Source organism: Tenrec ecaudatus, chromosome 4 (genome assembly GCF_050624435.1).
Source record: "Tenrec ecaudatus isolate mTenEca1 chromosome 4, mTenEca1.hap1, whole genome shotgun sequence".
Lineage (NCBI taxonomy): Eukaryota > Metazoa > Chordata > Mammalia > Afrosoricida > Tenrecidae > Tenrec > Tenrec ecaudatus.
This window is the reverse complement of record NC_134533.1, coordinates 71,626,600-71,645,032: the sequence shown is the minus strand read 5'-3', so window position 1 is coordinate 71,645,032 and position 18,433 is coordinate 71,626,600. Positions and strand designations below refer to the sequence as shown.

Genomic DNA, 18,433 nt, shown 5'->3' with positions numbered 1-18,433 from the left:
GGCATCTTCGGCTGGCTCCCCTCAACTCTGACCGGCTTCAGGAACAGTGCTCTCCAGGTACAGTCCCTAAGAGGGGAAGGGAGACTCCTCGGCTGACCTATTACTTCATCACCACAGCGAAATGGCCGGTCAGGGGACTGAGGAGCTACTTAGCCTCACCTGCTCCCAAAACCTCCTGGCCGTATTCAAATTCTTAGCACAAGCCTTGGATCGAAAAGTCTCCCTACTGAGTAGGTCAGCATTAAAAATTATTAGAAGAGGGTTCCAGGCCAAATGACCTAAAGAGGTGAAGCAGAATAAGAGCCAGAACAAAACAATAAATTACACACTTCAAGTACGAAATGGGCCTCAGAACTTTATAAGCTCTGGGAAACCGGGGAGAAGCATGAAAGGAAAGCGGTCCAATTATGAAGGCAGAACACGAGCTGAGCTCAAGTAAGAGAAATTCCAATCACAGGACTAAGCCCCTATTTTTCAAAAGGTGTAAGTGCCGTGAGGGGAGATGGGGTGCAGGGGAGGCAGGAGAAGGGTCTATGCGCGAGGAAGCCAAAGGGAAGGAACTGAGTACTTGCAGCGATCCGTCTAGGAGTTCTTATTTTCCGTTCTACAACTACGGTACTTATTACCCAAGGGAAACACTAATTCTAGAGGCAACCTCTAGGACCCCTCTCACTGCACTGTGTGTGTCCAGCTGTCCATCTAGAGTCCTCGTCCAGGCACCATGATACAAGGAGGCAGGCACCACTGCCACCCTGGCATTAGAAACATGGTAACAATCACTTTGTTAGTAAACAATCACTTCCACACGAAATCTTCCAGGTCACAGAGGCCTGGGCAGGTATGAGGTGGCTTCCAAAAGTTCACGGAAAAGTGGAATTAGAATATTAAGGCATTTTTCTATATATTTTTCAAAAGTCCCTTGAACACCCTTCTCCCTCCCTGCCAAGGAAGCCTAATGATAGCCAGGGCCTAATTTATTATAACCCCTAAAAGAGAGGACAGGAGTGAAGAGCCTTCACTGAATAAGAAACCTCAGCAAGCTTCTGGAAGATGGACGGCAGAGGGGCGAAAGTTGACGAGAGAAGTATAATTAGGTGATAATAAGAATTGTGAAGAAAGCACCTATCTTCTTTTTAAAAATTGTCTGTCACTGAATTACAAATGTAAAGAATGTTGAAATGTCAATGTCACAACTGTGACAGCCTCAATTTTTTAAAAATGGTGTATGTGTTATCTGATTTACTTGTTTTTTAATAAAAGAATATTTGAAGAAAGGATATGGATAACTATAATTTACCGGGCTTTACAAATGTTAACCATTCATTCTCATAAAACCCTACAAAATCACCATTGCTTTTTATTTGCAAATAAGATGGAAAAAACATCCATCTTCATACCCCAGTTCTGCCTGAAGCCTGTATCATCACCTCCGGCATTGTGCCCCAAGGGGTTAGTGATTTGGGCCTTGGGGATGCTTGAACACCGGTGTACTCTCAGTACATTTGTTGCCTAATCTACAGCTTTTCAGACGAGAAGTGACTCAAGTAGCAAAACATTAGTTACCGTATATACTCAGAGTAGAAGCCGAGTTTTTCCAGCACATTTTTAATGCAGTTTTTGTGGTAAGATTAGGTGCCTCGGCGGATATTTAGGTCAGCTTATACTCGAGTCTATACAGTATATCTCATTTATCCTAGAGAAGCTGTTGGGCCAAATAAAAACGGTGATAAAACTAATTTCAGGGAGACAGAAATGTAACCAGAAACAAATCAGTCAGGACTCAGGATTTCTAAAGTACCCAACCTAACTTTGAGATGTGTGAGGTATAGGATCTTCTCCATAAGCAACTTGCAATTACCAAAAACGTTAACAAAGGCTGTGTTTCCCCTTAGCAATCATCACGACTCTTAATGTTACCCATTTTCCCCTCCCCTCAGAGACAGAGTTCATCGAACTGTCAAAGGTCCTTACGACTGTGCCGGGTTTTAGGAGAAAGGAATGGCCCCGTGGCTAGAGAACGCAGGGATATGAAGCGAAAGGGAACCCAAGTGTACTTTACGGACCACTTCGATGGGAAAAGCGGAGTGACTGAGAAGAAAATGGACCGTGTGCCAAGTATTGTGACACAGGATTTCAATTTATATTCAAACAAAGCCTCAATGGCTTGTGGTACACCCTATTTTAGAGGCGAGGAAAGTGAGCACTGAAGTCATATAATCTACCTAAAGTCACCTGGTAGATAAGATTTAAATGCAGCCTGTCTGCCTCCCAAGCCCTTGCCAGTTCCTAAACCCTCACTGCTCATCTGTTGATGTCTAGTTCATGGAGTGTTATCTAACACCACGTATTCAGTGCAGACCTAAAACAGTAGGTTAAAGGCTGTGGGAGGCCCTTAAATAAAATTCCACTGGCTTTGAGACAAAGGAGAAACTTAGAAATAAAATAGCAGAGGTTTATATATTTAGTCAGATGCCAAAAATTATCTTTGCCAGCGGAAAAAAATCCGAGAGCCTCTGCTCTCTATCATCTGCTATTAAAGGCTGTCTACCTCTAGCACATCTTCTCTCTGTCCTTTCCAAACTAAAGAGCTCCGCTCTTATTTCTAATCACTCATGGGCATTCGTTTTTTTGGTGGGCTAATTGTGGCTAATCCCAACTACAGAGAATTTATTTCTAGTGCTCAAACACAGTAATTGCTCCTATCTTAGAGCTGAATCCTTCACACATTCTACACTATCTGGTTCACTTTTCTAATGGGGCTGATAGCTTCAAAGCCTTTTCCAGAATCGTTCCCAAGTTACTGTTCTGTCTATATAAATGGAACACAACTTTAATAAGCACATGTTCCTGAATTTACTATTTGCTCATCTATCTGCAATGGCGTTGACTTGATCCCCTCAGCCCTTCACTAGTCAGCATATTCCTGGATGGTTTGCGCTCCTCCATCTACTTGGAAATCTACCTTTCAGAAGCCTGGGTCAAAGCATTTTAAGAAACTCTGAGAAGAGCCTATGGCAACTTTCCTCTCAGGTGCTCACGTTCTAAAGGACTGTGAGGATGCCTTCTGCTGGGGAAATGACACCTTGAGCAGCACATGGGCTGTAGCCCTTACATGTTTGGTGAGATCTAAATCTGTAAAAAAAGTCAAAAGTGGTGCCTCTATCACAGACAGACTTGACTTCCTTGTACTGTTTCTTAGCCCTGTCCTTATTGTCAGCTATACAGCTAATTTTCTTTTTTTCATTCACTTGCTGTGTTGAACTAAATTACCTTTGTGGGGCGCCTGCTTTGATTTTCAGTTTTTCTCACAGCAAATGTTTGTCTTTTAATAGCACAATAGGCTCCTGTTTTGCATCTAGCATTCTTTTGTATCCTTGTACCTTTATCCCTTTGTTTGATTTACCTGCGTCCCTCTAAGTGGTGCTGACTCCATTAGCCTCGATCTCTCTCACTACATTTCTTCAAACCCATTTTTGTGACGAATTCATGGAACACCGCTTACAGCAGCTCAAGCTTCCACCACTAGTTCTCAGAGAAGAGCCGACTCACTGTCTCCCCTTTACACAGGTTGGGAGGGGACCTTGGCACTCTGAGTACTGTACATACAGCTCCTTTAAAAGCACATTTGTTTTCCTGGCAAGAATCTTGCCCTTATTTTGTTTGCTTATCTTAACAACAATGTTCATTGAGGACATACACAATAGATTCTTCCGGGTTGACTTACATGAAGTCAGTATATACCCAAAACACCTTGTTATCTACAATATCCTTCTTAAAAATACCAATGAAGGTAGCCCGCCAAATGGCTCCACTTTTCTTCTAAGCAAAAGCAAAGCCAAACCCATTGCTGCCTAATAGGTCCCAATTAACAGGGACCCTATAGGACAGAGCAGAGCTGCTCCATAGGGCTTCCAAGGCGGTAACTCAAATGGCTAGCTACATCTTTCTTCTGGAGAGCAGCTGGTGAACTTGAACTGCCAACTGCTCAATTAGCCACTGAAGCACTGAAACACTACACTACCTGCAGGGCTGCTCTTCGTAAAGAGTCTGAGCTAATACTAAATCATATTGTATTTCTATGTGATAATTTGGCAAATTGCCAGAAAGATCCTGGTCTGGTCAAATAGAAGCAGAGGTACTGAATACTAGAAATATCTCTCATTGTGACCTATAATAACATTTTATTTTTTAAAAGCTCCTTTGAGCGTTTTACAAAGAAATAATTCCGCACCCCAAAATAAACAGTAACGCCTACCTTCATCCTCACTGCTATCAGACTCAGGAAGCTTGATCCGTCTCCTCTTTTTCTTCATGTTTTCAGTTTCTCTTGTCTCATCATCAGATAACTCCACTCGCTTCCCCCTGTTGCCACCCAGGAAGAAATGGGGAGTGTTACACAGAACAGGAACACAGTACTCATATGTTACTATGGATCTTGTCTCATAACTCAGAGTCCTTAATATCAGAGGGCAGGAGAGTCAAATAGACCAGTAAGGATTTTTGTTTTTTAAAAGGACACTCTAACGGACTACAACAAGGCACTCCAAGGAGTCATTAAGACTTTCCCCAAATTTCTTTGTACTTCCTATACTTGGTGCCTTTTGATCCTCCAGTAAGCAGTAAATAAGCAGCTACTGCCAACAAAGGAGTCCTGTGGTGTAGTGGTTACACGTTGGGCTGGGATCCTCATGGTTAGTAGTTTAAAACCACCAGCAGCCCTGTGACAGAAAGACTGAGTTTTCTACTTTCATAAACAACAGTTACAGTCTTGGAAACCCACAGGAGGTCGCTGAGAGTCAGCACTGACTCGATAGCAAGGAGTTTGGTTTAGAGTGTTGGCCAGATCCGCCCAGTGGAACCTTGGGGCAAAGACCGGGCAATCTGCTCCTATAAAGATTACAGTGTAGAAAACCCTATGGAGAAGAGGTACTTTGTCATATCAGGTCACTTTGATCAGAGCAGACTCAATGGGAGTGAAAGGAGTCATGATCCATTAGATGGCACCTAAAAACGACGACCCAGGAATCAAAGATCAGGAGGAGAATCTGGCAGGAAAAGCAGACATAATCACAACTAACTGTAATAACATTATTGAAAAATATAATTGGTCAAATAAACAAAATGCAATGAACATGACACTAACTTGAATACCTTAAAACTTAAGTAGCTGTCTATTAGATGGAAAGGAGGAAGACATTTTTAAAGAGAAAGAACAAAGGCATAGCTCACCAAAGACCTTAAGAGGATTCTACTGTCAGTAAAAAGCCTAGCACCCATTTGCATTATCTAGCTAATGGGTTCCCAAACTAATTTGGCCTACTGACCCCCTTTCAGGGAAAAAAAAAATTACTCAATACACCCCTGGTAATTAAAAACTTTTGTTTTATAGGCCAAAGTCTAAGACAAAGCCTAAGTACCAGCTTAGACAGCACCCCTCCCCGCCCCCTTCGGATGTTCCAGTGCCCCCTGCACCCCCCCCCCCCCCCGACTGGTATTGCCCACTTTGGAAAGCACTAATCAACTCCTCGGCCAGCATTCTCTATCAACCACTCATCCAATCAAGGAACTTACCAAGAGCCCACTAAGAATCAGGGAAACATATGTACAAAATATAGCCTTTGTCTTCAAGGATCTTACTTCTTATGTACCTTTAGACATCAACTTTTTTTTCTACCATAAGCTAAACAAAGAACAAATTAAATCCAAATCCAAAGTAGGAAAAAATAATAAAGAATCAGAAACTAATAAATAGAAAAGAGAAAATTAACAAAACCAAGTGTTTTTTGGGTAATGATTAGAAAAATTGCTCAACTTTTTACTGATTTAAAAAGTAAAAAAGTGATACTATAAATTATTAATATCCATAAATGAACAAATAAAATACTTCGAATAACTATTCAAGTGTCTATAACCGAATAACTATAACTTGAGTGTTGAGATTCTAGACACTCAAAGGATAAGGCAATACTACAAAGATTTTTATTCCAATTTATTTGACGTATAGATGACATGGATCAGTGCCTTTTAAAATACAACTTACCAAACTGACAGACGAGATATAAAATAGAAATAGCTCTCTATTCGAGAAGCTGAATTAATAATAATAATAATAATAGAATCTTCCCATAGAGGAAGCTCCAGGGTCAGATTCTTTGGTGAATTTTATTCAAACATTTATAGAAGCAACTTCATACACTAACCCCTTTAGAAAAGAGAACTTGGAACTTCTTCCAACTAGGTTTATGAAGTTAACATAACCTGATACCAAAGCCTAACAAAGACAATACCTGAACAGAATTCTGACCAATTGCCCTCAGAAACAATGACCCTCCCCAAATCTTCAACAAAATATTATCAAATCCAGTAGTATATTAAAAAAAAAAGAAGGTAATATATCACAACCAAGTGGGGTTTATCCCAAGAATGCAGGGTTGGATATGATTGCAAATCCATCAAGGTAGTTCACTACATTAACAGAAACACATTATGATCATCTGAGTAGATGCAGAAGTATTTGTCAAATTGCACACTCATTCATGATAAAAACTCTCAACAAACTAGAAATGGAAACAAATTTCCTCAATGTGTTAAAACCACAGCGTTAACATCATGCTTACATAGTAGATACTGAATGCATTTGTGGGACTAACCATCATCATGAATGGTATGGCAATGGTGGGGCTATCAATCAATCCATGTCACATGTTCCTAGGTGAGGTCCACAGGGCAGTACCCTAACTCTCTGAGACGGCAGCATTTGGTTGATGCTTTCTGCGAGATTAGCCCCAACTTGGCCACAAAAGTCAAGTCTTTCTGGGCCTATCAGGATTGACAGTGTCTTTTAGAATTTCTTTCAACAGACTAATTCCTACCAGCTATGAGGTAGTGTCTGAAATTCCTGGATCCATTTTTAACAGCTTGTGTATTTTTTACTTTATTTTCTAATTACATTTTACCACTTGAAAAATAACTCATTGATATAAAAAGAAAACAAAGAACTTTTTCTCTTAAATTTGACTGGACACAGTAACCCCTCATTGGGCAATCTTAAGTGAAAACATACATGAAAACAACCAGGCACACTCCAGCCAGGTCCAAGAGTTTAGCGTGAAGTAATAAAGAAAAGACAATCAACTTAGATCAATGCCCCCACCCCACCAAAAATAATCATAAAAAACACCCAGGCTTTGGACCCCAAGTTCCAAACTGACTCCATCCACAGGTCCTTCACAAGGGAAACGACTGAACCCCTCTTCATTTTGGTTGTATCGCTGTATTCCTACAGCGCGGAGGAGGATTTAGTACTCAAAATGAAAGCTGCCTGCGTCAACAAGTCCACACAGAACTTCTCACTCTCAGCAGACACTCTCCCCCGCAAGCCACAGAATTTTCCTACCTTTTTTTCCCCTTCTGCTGCATCTTAACAGGCTCTGCTTTTTTGTTGGATTTCTTCAGACCTGCAGGGGCTGCCAGCTTTGGTTCGGTGACAGCCAGTGGAGGCTGCTCCACTGATTTTTCTTCTTTCACGGCTTGTTCTGGCTCCAAGTTAACTTTAAGTTTATCTACAAATGAAGTATACAAGGTGCTATAGAACTCCATTGTGCAATCTCATTCCATTATCCTCTCGACAGTCTCCTATGTGCCAGGCAACACGGTGGAAGACACAGAGCATGTTAGCAGCGAAAGGGATGAGAAACAGTCCCCGTCCTCATGGAGCTCACCGTCTAGTCAGGAAATCGGTCTCTCCTCCACTACCCCTCTAGCTAGGACTGCTTTCATTTCTGTCTCCTGTTGATCTTTCATGATATCGCCAGGCAAATGACAGCAAAAGCAAGGTTTAGGAAGGAAAAAAAAACGAAAAACCCAACCCAGTTTTATAAAATATCACCCTTCTCATTTTTCACATCAAGAAACCAAGGGTCACAAGGATTAAGGCCTCCACCCCCACCCCACCCCTAAGAATGTACAAGTTAATAAACGGTGACAAGAGAATTTGCTTCTCTACTACAGTCTACCTTTTCCTGTTGGCCACTCTTATTCAAAGACATTTGTAGTAAGGAAATTCTGGTTCACACCTTGCTTCATTCGGGGCATGTTCGTTAAGAGAGAAGACTACCTTTTAGATAACCTAATTTTCTCAGAATGAAGAATGGCATGGGTCAGATTCCCCTTATCACATAAGTCTTTCAATTATAACATTAAGGTAGCGAGAATACCTAAAAGAGACATTCTTTTTCTGTTAAAAGTGGGCAGAGGGCAGTATGTGGAGCTTAAGTGACTCACCAGGGTAACGGTGAGAGAAGAGGGGAGGGACTAAACCTAAGCCACCGACGTCTCCGGTTCTCTCCTTCCCTACCCCAAGCTAAAAGCACACAGTCAATTGCTGTGATGTGCAGAGAACTAATAAATGCAACAGGATGGACGGTGCCATCCGAGAAACCAGTCTCCCCACTCACTCAGGGGACACTTCTTTTCTCAAGAGGACACAAAAATACCCCTGAAAACACCAGCCTGTGTGATCATGAGTTGTTGATGAGAATAGGTACCAAAAGTTCAAACACCAGCAATCAAACTGACGTGAAGGAACATAGGCAAAGTGGAGACTCAAAGTCCACCCGTAAGCCAAGTGTACAGTCCCTCACAGAAGGGCCACACAGAAGACATGATATATCCCAAGTGCCATAGAGCACTGATGAAACACTTAACTCTCCTCTAGTTCTTTAAAATTCCCTCCTCCCACTAGTATGGCCTTAGTGTTACCTCACTCATCTTGCTAGACCTGCGTGTGTACTTTGGGTCAATCAAGATCTTTCGATGCATGAAACTCAAATGGATAAACCCTTCAGGAACAGTACTAGCAATGCCTCCTTGAGGATATGGGAAGAGATGTGTGGAAAGGAGGGAAGGGGTAACTGATAGCAATGATGACTGTCTAAACCCATTAGAAGAAAGCAGACATCAGGATTTTATGTGAATGGATATATGGGATGGTGTAAGTTAGGGAAAAAAGACAGTAATAAGAATGATATATTGAGGGTCCAGAAGGGTAAGGTGGGGGAGGGAGGGGTAAAGGGGGAACTGATATCAAGGAGTTCAAGAAGAAAATGATGATGGCAGCAACTGTACAAGTATGCTCAACCTAATGGAACTATGTATTGTAATAACATCTGTAAGAACTCCTAATAAAATGCTAAAAATAAGCAGCACAAAACGGAAGTAAGAAAAGAGGCTCAAGAAATGCTAAAACAACCCTGGGAAAGCCGCGGCTGGCAAGAAGCACCTCAATTCTCCATAAGCAGTTTTGGCTACACATTGCTAAATAGTTTAAACCAGCCACAGTGTAGAAAAAAACTACTAGTATCTTAATTTTGGCCGTTACATGCAGATTCATACAATAATTTATATGACCACATGGTTATGCTTTATTTTTGAAGACTTTAACTCAAATGTGACATTTGAATAGTGGCCTCCACCAGCTTCTCTGATGACGTGCTCAGCATACAGATTGATTAAGTACGGTGAGAGGATTCTAAGCCATGCAGTAGTCCCTTGTTCTGCTCTCACAACTGCCTCTTGAACATTGTGCAGGTTCCACATGTGTCCCAATAAGTGCTCTGGGATTCTCCTTCTTCTCAGAGTTAGCCATAGTTTATGATCCATACAGCTGATGCCTTTGTATAATCAAGGAAACACAAGTGAACATCTTTTTGGTATTCTCTGCTTTCAGCCATCTGACATCAGCAATGACATCCTTTGTTCCATGTCCTCTTTTGAATCTGGCCTGAACCTCCTGTCAGTGTAAAGCTGCAACCGTTGTTAAATGATCTTCAGCTAAATTTTACTTGCATGTGAAATCAAAGATACTGTTCTATAATTTGCACATTCTATTGGATCACCTTTCTTTGGAATGGGTACAAATGTGGATCTCTTCCAGTCAGCTGGCCAAATAGTTGTCTTACAAATTTCCTGGCTTAGGTGAGTGCTTCCAGTGCTCTGTTTGCTTGTTGAAACATTTCACTGGTGTTCCATCAATTCCTAGAGCCTTGGTTTTGGCTGATGCTTTCAGTGCCTCTTGGACTTCTTCCTTCAGTATCAATGTTTCTTACGCAAATGCTACCTCCCGAAATAGTTGCATGTTGACTAGTTCTTTTCGGTACAGTGACTGTATTCTTTCCAGAAGGCTTAGTCCAGAAAACCCTGTGAGGTGATTCTACTCTGTCCAGTTGGGGGGCGATGAGTCCAGACAAATTGCACCAACCACCTCTATAAACATGTGGCTACACCTGGCCACTTAGCTTGTAAGGAGCCAGTTCCACGAAACGTTTTCAGAAATCAGTTAAGGAAAACTGAGTCAAATTTTCTTGTTATCTAAGAACTCAAGTCACTTCTATCCCTTGACTCATTAAGAGTATCTCCTTCCAATACTCAAAGTGGGAAACTTTTCCAAGCAAAGAATATAAATGATGATGACTTCTTAATTTTGTTACTCAAACTGCATTTTTTTACATATAAAGCATTGTTATTTTTATTGAGCTATAATTCACGGACCATAAAGTTCACCCTTTTAAAGTATGTAATTCAGTGGTTTTTTAAGTATATTTAAAGAGTGGTGTAACTGTCACCACTATCTAATTTTAAAACATTTTATCACTCCAAAAAGAAACCCATAGCCATTAGCAGTGACTTCCAACTCCCCCACCTCCATCCCAGGCAACCACTAATCTACTTTCTTTATAGACTTGCCTATTCTGGAATATTTTATAACAATAGACTTATACACTATGTGGTCTCCTGTGTCTGGCTTCTTTTACTTAGTATTATGTTTTCAGGCTTTAATCCTTTAGTATATATCAGTACTTGTTCTTATTCAGTTAGGAAAAGAAACTGAATGTTGACATATATTTGTTTATCCATTTGTGACATGGAGGGTAGTTGGGTCCTTTGTTTGGCTCGTGTGAGTAAAGCCGCAGTGACCACTCGTGTGCACACGGCTTTGTGGACCCATGCTTTCATTTCTCTTGGGTGTATGAGTCTAGGAATGGGATTATGGCGTCAGGTGGTAGCTCTATGTTAACTTTGGGAAGAACTGTCACCCACGTCCTTTTCCCAAGAGGGCACATTATTCTACATTCCCATCAGCAGAGTATAAAGTTCCAATTTCTCCACACTGTTAACACCACTGCCTGCCATAAAGTTCTGAATGGTTCAGAACCCCACAATCACCTCTCTTCAGCCAACACATATGCTTCAATTTCAATGTAATGATCTTGTGTGTCAAATAAAAACATTCATAATATTACTCTTGATATTCAATCTTGAGAAAATACCTGTTATATCAACTTTGCAACCTTTTTATTGGTGAATAATGATCTAATTTTAATCCAGACTTCCATATTCAAATCCTATATATTCCTAAAATATATCCAAGGGGGTGTACACACATACACACGGAATTTTTAAGCTATGTACTTAAATTTTTTTACACAACAACCTTATCACCTTCAAAGTACTCTCCGTTACACCTTAATACATTTGTCAAATCTGCAATTCTATTCTTGGAAACATTTTTCAAACTCATCTGTTTGCAAGGCTGATAGCACCTCCCTTGTTTTTCCCTTCACCTCTTCTACATCGTCAAATCACTGTCTGCTCAAGTCCCTCTTCATTTGCAGAAACAAAAAGAAGTCGAAGGAGCGAGGTCAGATGAGTAAGGTGAGTGCAGCTAGAGAAGCATGCAGATTTGTGCCAAAGTCTGGGGCACTGAGACGGCTGCGTGAGCAGGCGCATTGCCAGGGTGGCAAACCAGTCTCCCATCTGCCGCAATCAGGCCTTTTGTGCTGCACACTGTTAGGCAGTCTTTTCAGAGCCTCTAAATAGAAAGCTTGATTAGCAGTCTGGCCTGGTGGAACGTACTCCAAACGTACTGCGAGTCGTCCATTCAGGAAGTTGATGTCCAGTTTGTCTATCAATCAACATTTCACCTTTTTTGAAACAAGAAAACTACTCGTACACTTGCGTTTTTCCCATAGTGCTATCCTGGTAAACTGTGTTCAACACCACAACAGTTACGACGGCATTTTTCCCGAGCAGGAAACAAAATGTCATAGCTGCACGCTGTTCTCTTAAATTGGTCATCACAAAAAATGAGGTTCCAGCCAAACTGCTTTTAGGGAAAAATGCGTACTATGAAATCTCCGTCAAACGGAAGTTTTTTTCCCAGTTTTTTGGGGGTACTCCCTCGTATAATTTTAAATCACTGGTTTAAAAGGATACAAACTCGTAGAAACAAAACAACAAAACATGGAAGTCACCATGGCTGTCAGGAAACCTCACAATCTGACCGGTTACAGTGGACTAATCATCACATGACATTTTCACAGATGTAGGAAGCTCTTCCTGTGCCAGGGTGACTGGGAGGATAAAGCTGTGCTCCTGATATCCTGAATTACTGCGTTTCCATCTATTTCAGGACACAAGAACGTTCTTCTCTGATAAAGCATTCATGGACAATAAAAACAATCACTCCAAACCTCTTCCTAATACTAATTTGATCATTATGAAAAAGGAGAATTTTGACTGCATAGGCCTGTAACAATTTGCTTTCTCACAAATCTTGAAAAACTGATGCTCTAAGAAATTGTTCCAAATTATATCCTGTGGCTCCTGAATTCCTCCCGGAATTTACCTCATACCCTCATGGGATGGGTCCTTGATATAAGAACTATAGTAAAACCTGCAAAGGATTAGAACCTATATAAGTGAAAACCTGTCAGAGAGGGCAAACTCAAATATTTTCCATTAACATGAGTGATAGAAAAGCATTTAGGAGGTACACTGTGAGACCAGGAAATATGAGACAGTCCTGCCCAATTGAAGCTCCCACAGGTGTCCCAAAAAAGGCGACGTGTCCACTGGTTCTTTACATATGACCACATTTTAAAATACAAGAGGTTTTGTTTTCTGAAGTATTATTTAGAAATGATCATCCCTTTTAATTCACATTGAGGTTGAATTCAATACGGTGTGTCATCTACAAAAATCACTAAAGAAAGGCAAAAGACTTCTTTTTGCAAACCCTCGAGAGTGAAAGTAGTGAAAGGTCACACCAGGCAAATTGACCCAATACCCATATTAACTTCAAAAACCTGCTTTATTACCGGACAGACTGTTACTTTAATCACCAGTTGTTAGGAGCCCTACTAAGCAAAAACCCACACTCTCCCGAAGGCAGGGAGGCTAAGTAGGAATGGTAAACTGACTTCTAAGAGAACCAAGCTGAGCCCGGCTCATACAAGTCATTGTTGAGTTATGTTCATCATTGACAGCGTCATTAAGACTGAAAATGTAGGATGCATGATTGCAAGAATACAACACATTAGCTTCCTAGAGGGGCAAACTAGAGAAGGTGGTTTTTACTTCAAGTAAAGGTATTACATTAACCCCACTTATTCCCTCAGTCAAAGGAAGCTGAGAACATACTTACTCATAGCGGCTTTTCCAAAAAAGTTGCTCATTATATCGCCTTTCCCGGGTGCCTTGCTGCCCGCTGAAGATACCTAACGAACAGAAAATATACGTGATTTTTTCCCTAGCACTTAGACTCTGCCTGAAGTAGACACAGTCTCAAACACTCTCTTCAATACCAGAACATACTGTTATGATGGTAAAATTTTTATGTAATCATGCAAAAATGTTAGGCCTTACATGTAAGAATAATTCGAGATCGATGAACTAAAGCTTAGCCTCTCAGAGTTCCTATAAATTTTCAAACCGTGAATATTTTCTAACTTTTCATGGGCATATTTAAAATGAAGTGAGCTAGAACTAAAACAGATCCAAGGAGCAAGCCAGTACAGTACACAGTGGGGTGGGGGCAATCACAGAACATTACATTCGTATCATCAGAAAGGGATGTGAACACTGCACCTACCATGTAATGGCAACAGGGACTCCAGGCAAATTATGTAAGCCACATATGAAATGTTAGTACTTCCCTCAATGAACGGGGGAACATTAAACAATTGTCAAACCACTGTCACGTGGTCAAAATCAGTATGTTGTTTCCTGCACTCTTCCTCTCTCTTCCCAAAGCCAGAGCTAGAAATGACCATGGCGGCCGCAGCAAGGGTCAGTCATTACACCTGACTGCACCGTTGGGTTCAGGAGCCCGAGTGGCACCGTGGACTGCTAGCCGCAAGGTCTCCTCGGGAAAAGGACGAGGCTGTCTGCTTCCATCGAGTCACAGTTCTGGCACCCACAGGATTCATAGGGGGTTGAGTTAGAATCAACTCAGCGGCAGTAGGTTTGAGTTGCTTTTAATAGTCATCTTAATAAGACTTTTTATAAGTCAATGCACTTAAATTAGTACAGATGACAGAACAACCAAAAAAGAAAAAGGCAAGAGAATTAAGGGATAAAACAACAACAACAACAAAAATACCATAAAATAGGAAACTAAGAAAAACATCAGAGCCCAGAGTAATTAGGTGCTTGTTTCCGAAGTGATTAAATGCTTATATGCAATCTTGGCACTTTACATATTTCAAAGTACTCTCATATGCATTATTTTAACTGAATCTCCAAACAATTTTATGACGTGGACAGGGTAGCTATTACCATTTTCTAAGAAGTATTATGAACAGGAAAAAAAGAGCTATTTTAGATGCGAATAAAAAGTTTCAAAGAATTCAAACTGAAGGAGGAAAATCAGAACTAAATACCAGGACCCATCTAACTGAAATACTACCACTGGGAATGCTTTCCTAGCTACCCATCGGGAATGGCAAGGACATTTTTAAAATACTCACGTTTGTTACCTCTTTAACCTCTGTTTTGCTTTCCTTGTTAGTTTCTTGAGTTTTAGAAGTAGCTTTGGCAATGAACATTCCCATAATCCCTTTGGGCTGCTGGGAGACCTGTTTGGAAGCAGGTGGTCCATGACCATTGGTGGTCAACCCATGATTGGCTTGTGTCTCACTTGATACCTGAAGATTTGATGGCTCATGCTTTTCACAAGACAAGAACTCAGCAGGATCTCTCAGAACTGCAGCTGCACACTGTATGGCACTAAACCTGCCAACAGAAACATGACATTAAGTTTATGTCAATCTCAAACCATACTTTCAAAGTCTTCTAAAAAATTCTAACCATAAAACTATAAAATTAGAGAAGTTTAGATATCATTTTATTAAAACTATCATTAGATAAAACAGCATTGAAGAGGTACTGTGTCCTTGGTTTTATAGCTAGCTAAGAGTTTCTGTATGGTACCAATGGTTGAATAAAATGCTCGGCTGCTAAAGGGAAAGTAGGCAGTTTAAGCCCAGAGTGCCTTGGAAGAAAGGCCTGATCTACTTCCAACCGAGCAAAGAGGGAAGAAAATCAAAGACTCGTGAAAACAATTAGTTCAATGGCCTACGGACCATGTGAACCCCAGCCCCCACACCCCTAAGACCAGCATTAGACAGTGCCAACTGCTCTGCAAGGGGTCACAATGTGATGTCCTGGATTAAGTAGGAGGAAAATGTAGAACGAAATGACAAATCCTAATAGACTGATGTAACTTCTGGGAGCCTGACCTTTAGTCACCCTTTAACCCTTAAAACTTTCAGCCACCACAGAGAAGAAGCACACGGCCTAAGCGAATACAAGGTGTTGAATGGACCATGTAGCAGACACAACGGAACATAAACAATCATTGTGTGATCACCTTCCTCACATAATCGCTGAAGACGAAAGTGTGCATAAGCAAGTGTGGTGAAGAAGGCTGATGGTGCCCGGCTACTGAGAGATATAGCGTCTGGGGACTTAAAGGCTTGAAAGCAAACAAGCGGCCATCTAGCCCAGAAGCAACCAAGCCCACACGGAAGCAGCATACCAACATAGGTGACCGTGAAGGGCAGAAGAGACCAGGTCTCCAACAACAAAGGTGGGGTGGTGGTGAGAACCACATCACCGTGAAAGAGGGGGAGTGCGTGATGGGGACCCAATGCCCATCTGTAGACAGCTGGACACCCCTTCCAGAGGGGTAGTGTGGAGGAGATGGGCCACTCAGGGTTCAGTGTAGCAACAATGAAACTAAAAACCTTCCTCTAGTGCCTGAACGCTTCCTCCCCTCCCAATCATCATGACCCCAATTCTACCTTGCGGACCTGGTTATACCAGAGGATGTACAGCGGTGCAGTGGGGATCTGGAAACACAGGGAATCTAGGACAGACGAACCCCTCAACACCAGCGGTGGGAGTGGCGACACCAGGAGGGAAGGGGGTGTAGAAAGGGAGAACCGATCTCGGAGATCTATGTGTAACCTCCTCTCTGGGAGATGGGCAATGGGGAGGCGGGTGAGGGGAGACGCCAGGGAGTATAAGATAAGATATAATAATTATTTATAAACTATCAAGGGACCAGGGGTGGGATCGGGGAGGGAGGGGGACGGGGGAAAAAAACGGAAACCGAGCTGATTCCAGGAACCCAAGTGGAAGGTGAATTATGAGAATGACGAGTGCAACGAATGTATAAGGGTGCTTTGCTCAATTGATATATGTACAGACTGTGATAAGAGTCTTATGAGCCCCAATAAAAAGATTAAAAAAAAAAACTTTCAGCCAATCAAGACAGGCTTGTTACACAGTGAACCAGAACCCCAGAGATGTCTGCACTCCTCAGACCAACCAACCACGTCAGATCCAAGGGCAGCATTGTTCCAGGGAAGGCAGGAGGGATAGGGAAGAAGGACGAACGGAAGCAGTGACCACAGGGAGGAAGTAGTTAGAATAGAATAGTGCTATTACATTGTGGGGATTGCAATCAATGTCATAAATCAAAATGTTTATGAATTGTTAAATTGAAAACCAATTTTTTTAGAAAACTTCCACCCTTATCACAATAAACACTCGTGGGGTCACCATGAGCTAGAATTGACTCCAAGGTGACTGGCTTTACTCTATAATCTCTTTTTCCCTAATCACTGCAGATGTCCTATTTCATACAACTCAATGCAGCATCCCACGTTGGGAATGGAAAATCGATTCAGCCTTGCAAAAGGTTGTACTTAACAAGAAAGAAGAATGTTTTATTATCCCAAGTCTTTCGCTCACTAGGAGCCCCAGTGGCGCAGTGGGTACGAGTTTAGCTGCTAACTACATCAGCAGTTCAAAAGCTCCCCGGGAGAAAGAAGAGGTTTTTCACTCCCATAAAGAGTTATAGTCTTGGAAACTTCACAGAAATTGGTCTACCCTCGCCTATAGGGTCTCTATGAGGCAGCGTCAACTTGATGGCAGTGAGTCTACTCACTGGGGTATGTGAGAGTTCCATGAACGTAGGAAAGTGTCTTATTCACCTTTGTATTCCAGGCAGCCAGCACAAGACCTAGGACACAGCAAGTATCAGAAAATGTAAGGTCAAAATGAAATGCAAGTCAAACTGAAATGTAAAGTCAAACTGAAAGTAAGGCTTCAATTCCTTCATAATTTCCATTTGGGATGGAAATAGGGTCAGTTGAGAAATTATGTGGTGATAGCAAGTATCTGAGAAATTAACCAGGCACAACTTCAAGATTAATGGCCAGAATACCCGGCCTAAGAAAAAGTCCCTGATAAATCATTTCATGTCAGAAGTAACTTTAGACTGGGTAGCTAGTGTCTACAGCTCTAAAAATCTTCTACTGACTAATGGCCCACATCAGAAAGACCTTCATTAACCTAAATATTTTGTGCATCAGAATTAAGAACAGACGGAAATCATTTACTTTCACCTACTGCTCTTTCTCTCTGGTCTCATAGTGCTTCTATAAACAAGGAAAACAGCAATGTTTTATTTCATTGTCAACATTTAAAGTTGGCCCGGAGACAATACTTTCCCCATTTGGTCTGCATTCCACACGGTAGGGTCAGGCCCAGGAATTGGCAATGAGGACGAGACCAAGTCAGGTTGGGAACATGCTCGCAGAGGGAAGAATCTCTGCTCGGTGCTTTAAGTTCAATTTCTTCTGTCAGAGCACTTCTTCAAACACATGCAACAGTGAGTCAGATCTCAGTTGTCCCATTAATTCTCAGGAGCAAATACAAACTTCTGGGAGATAAATTCTTCACATATCTGCCAGGGATACGCTAAGCTCTATTTGCTAGGTCTACTTTAGTGGTCCCCTGTGAAAGTTTCATTTTGAATTTGTGGAGTCACTTTGATACTTGTTTGTTTACTTGCTGGATACAACAGAGGAACAGATCTTTAAAGCTTGGCTTGATATGCCACAACTAGATTTTAATGGATTATATTTAACATCTAGTATGATAGAGGGGATGACTTCAAAAAAGTTGTGGAAAGATTCTATTATTTTAATTCCATTTCCCATGGGCTTTATGAAACTCCTGTGTATTTTTACATAAAATTACCAAGATGTTAACTTTATTTAATAATTATTTGTATGCCTATTAC

At 41.3% G+C, this 18,433-nt stretch overlaps 1 protein-coding gene across 1 annotated transcript in view; it reads right to left on the bottom strand.

The window, feature by feature from the left end:
• The window catches only part of POLD3 (DNA polymerase delta 3, accessory subunit), a 49,952-nt gene that overhangs the window by 10,473 nt on the left and 21,046 nt on the right, over positions 1-18,433 (bottom strand). Inside the window, exons 6-9 of the mRNA XM_075546276.1 lie at positions 14,808-15,072; positions 13,484-13,556; positions 7,397-7,562; positions 4,256-4,362 (exon numbers count right to left, since the gene is read on the bottom strand). Coding sequence (XP_075402391.1) covers positions 4,256-4,362; positions 7,397-7,562; positions 13,484-13,556; positions 14,808-15,072 — 611 coding nt within the window. The remainder of the gene's footprint in view (positions 1-4,255; positions 4,363-7,396; positions 7,563-13,483; positions 13,557-14,807; positions 15,073-18,433) is intronic.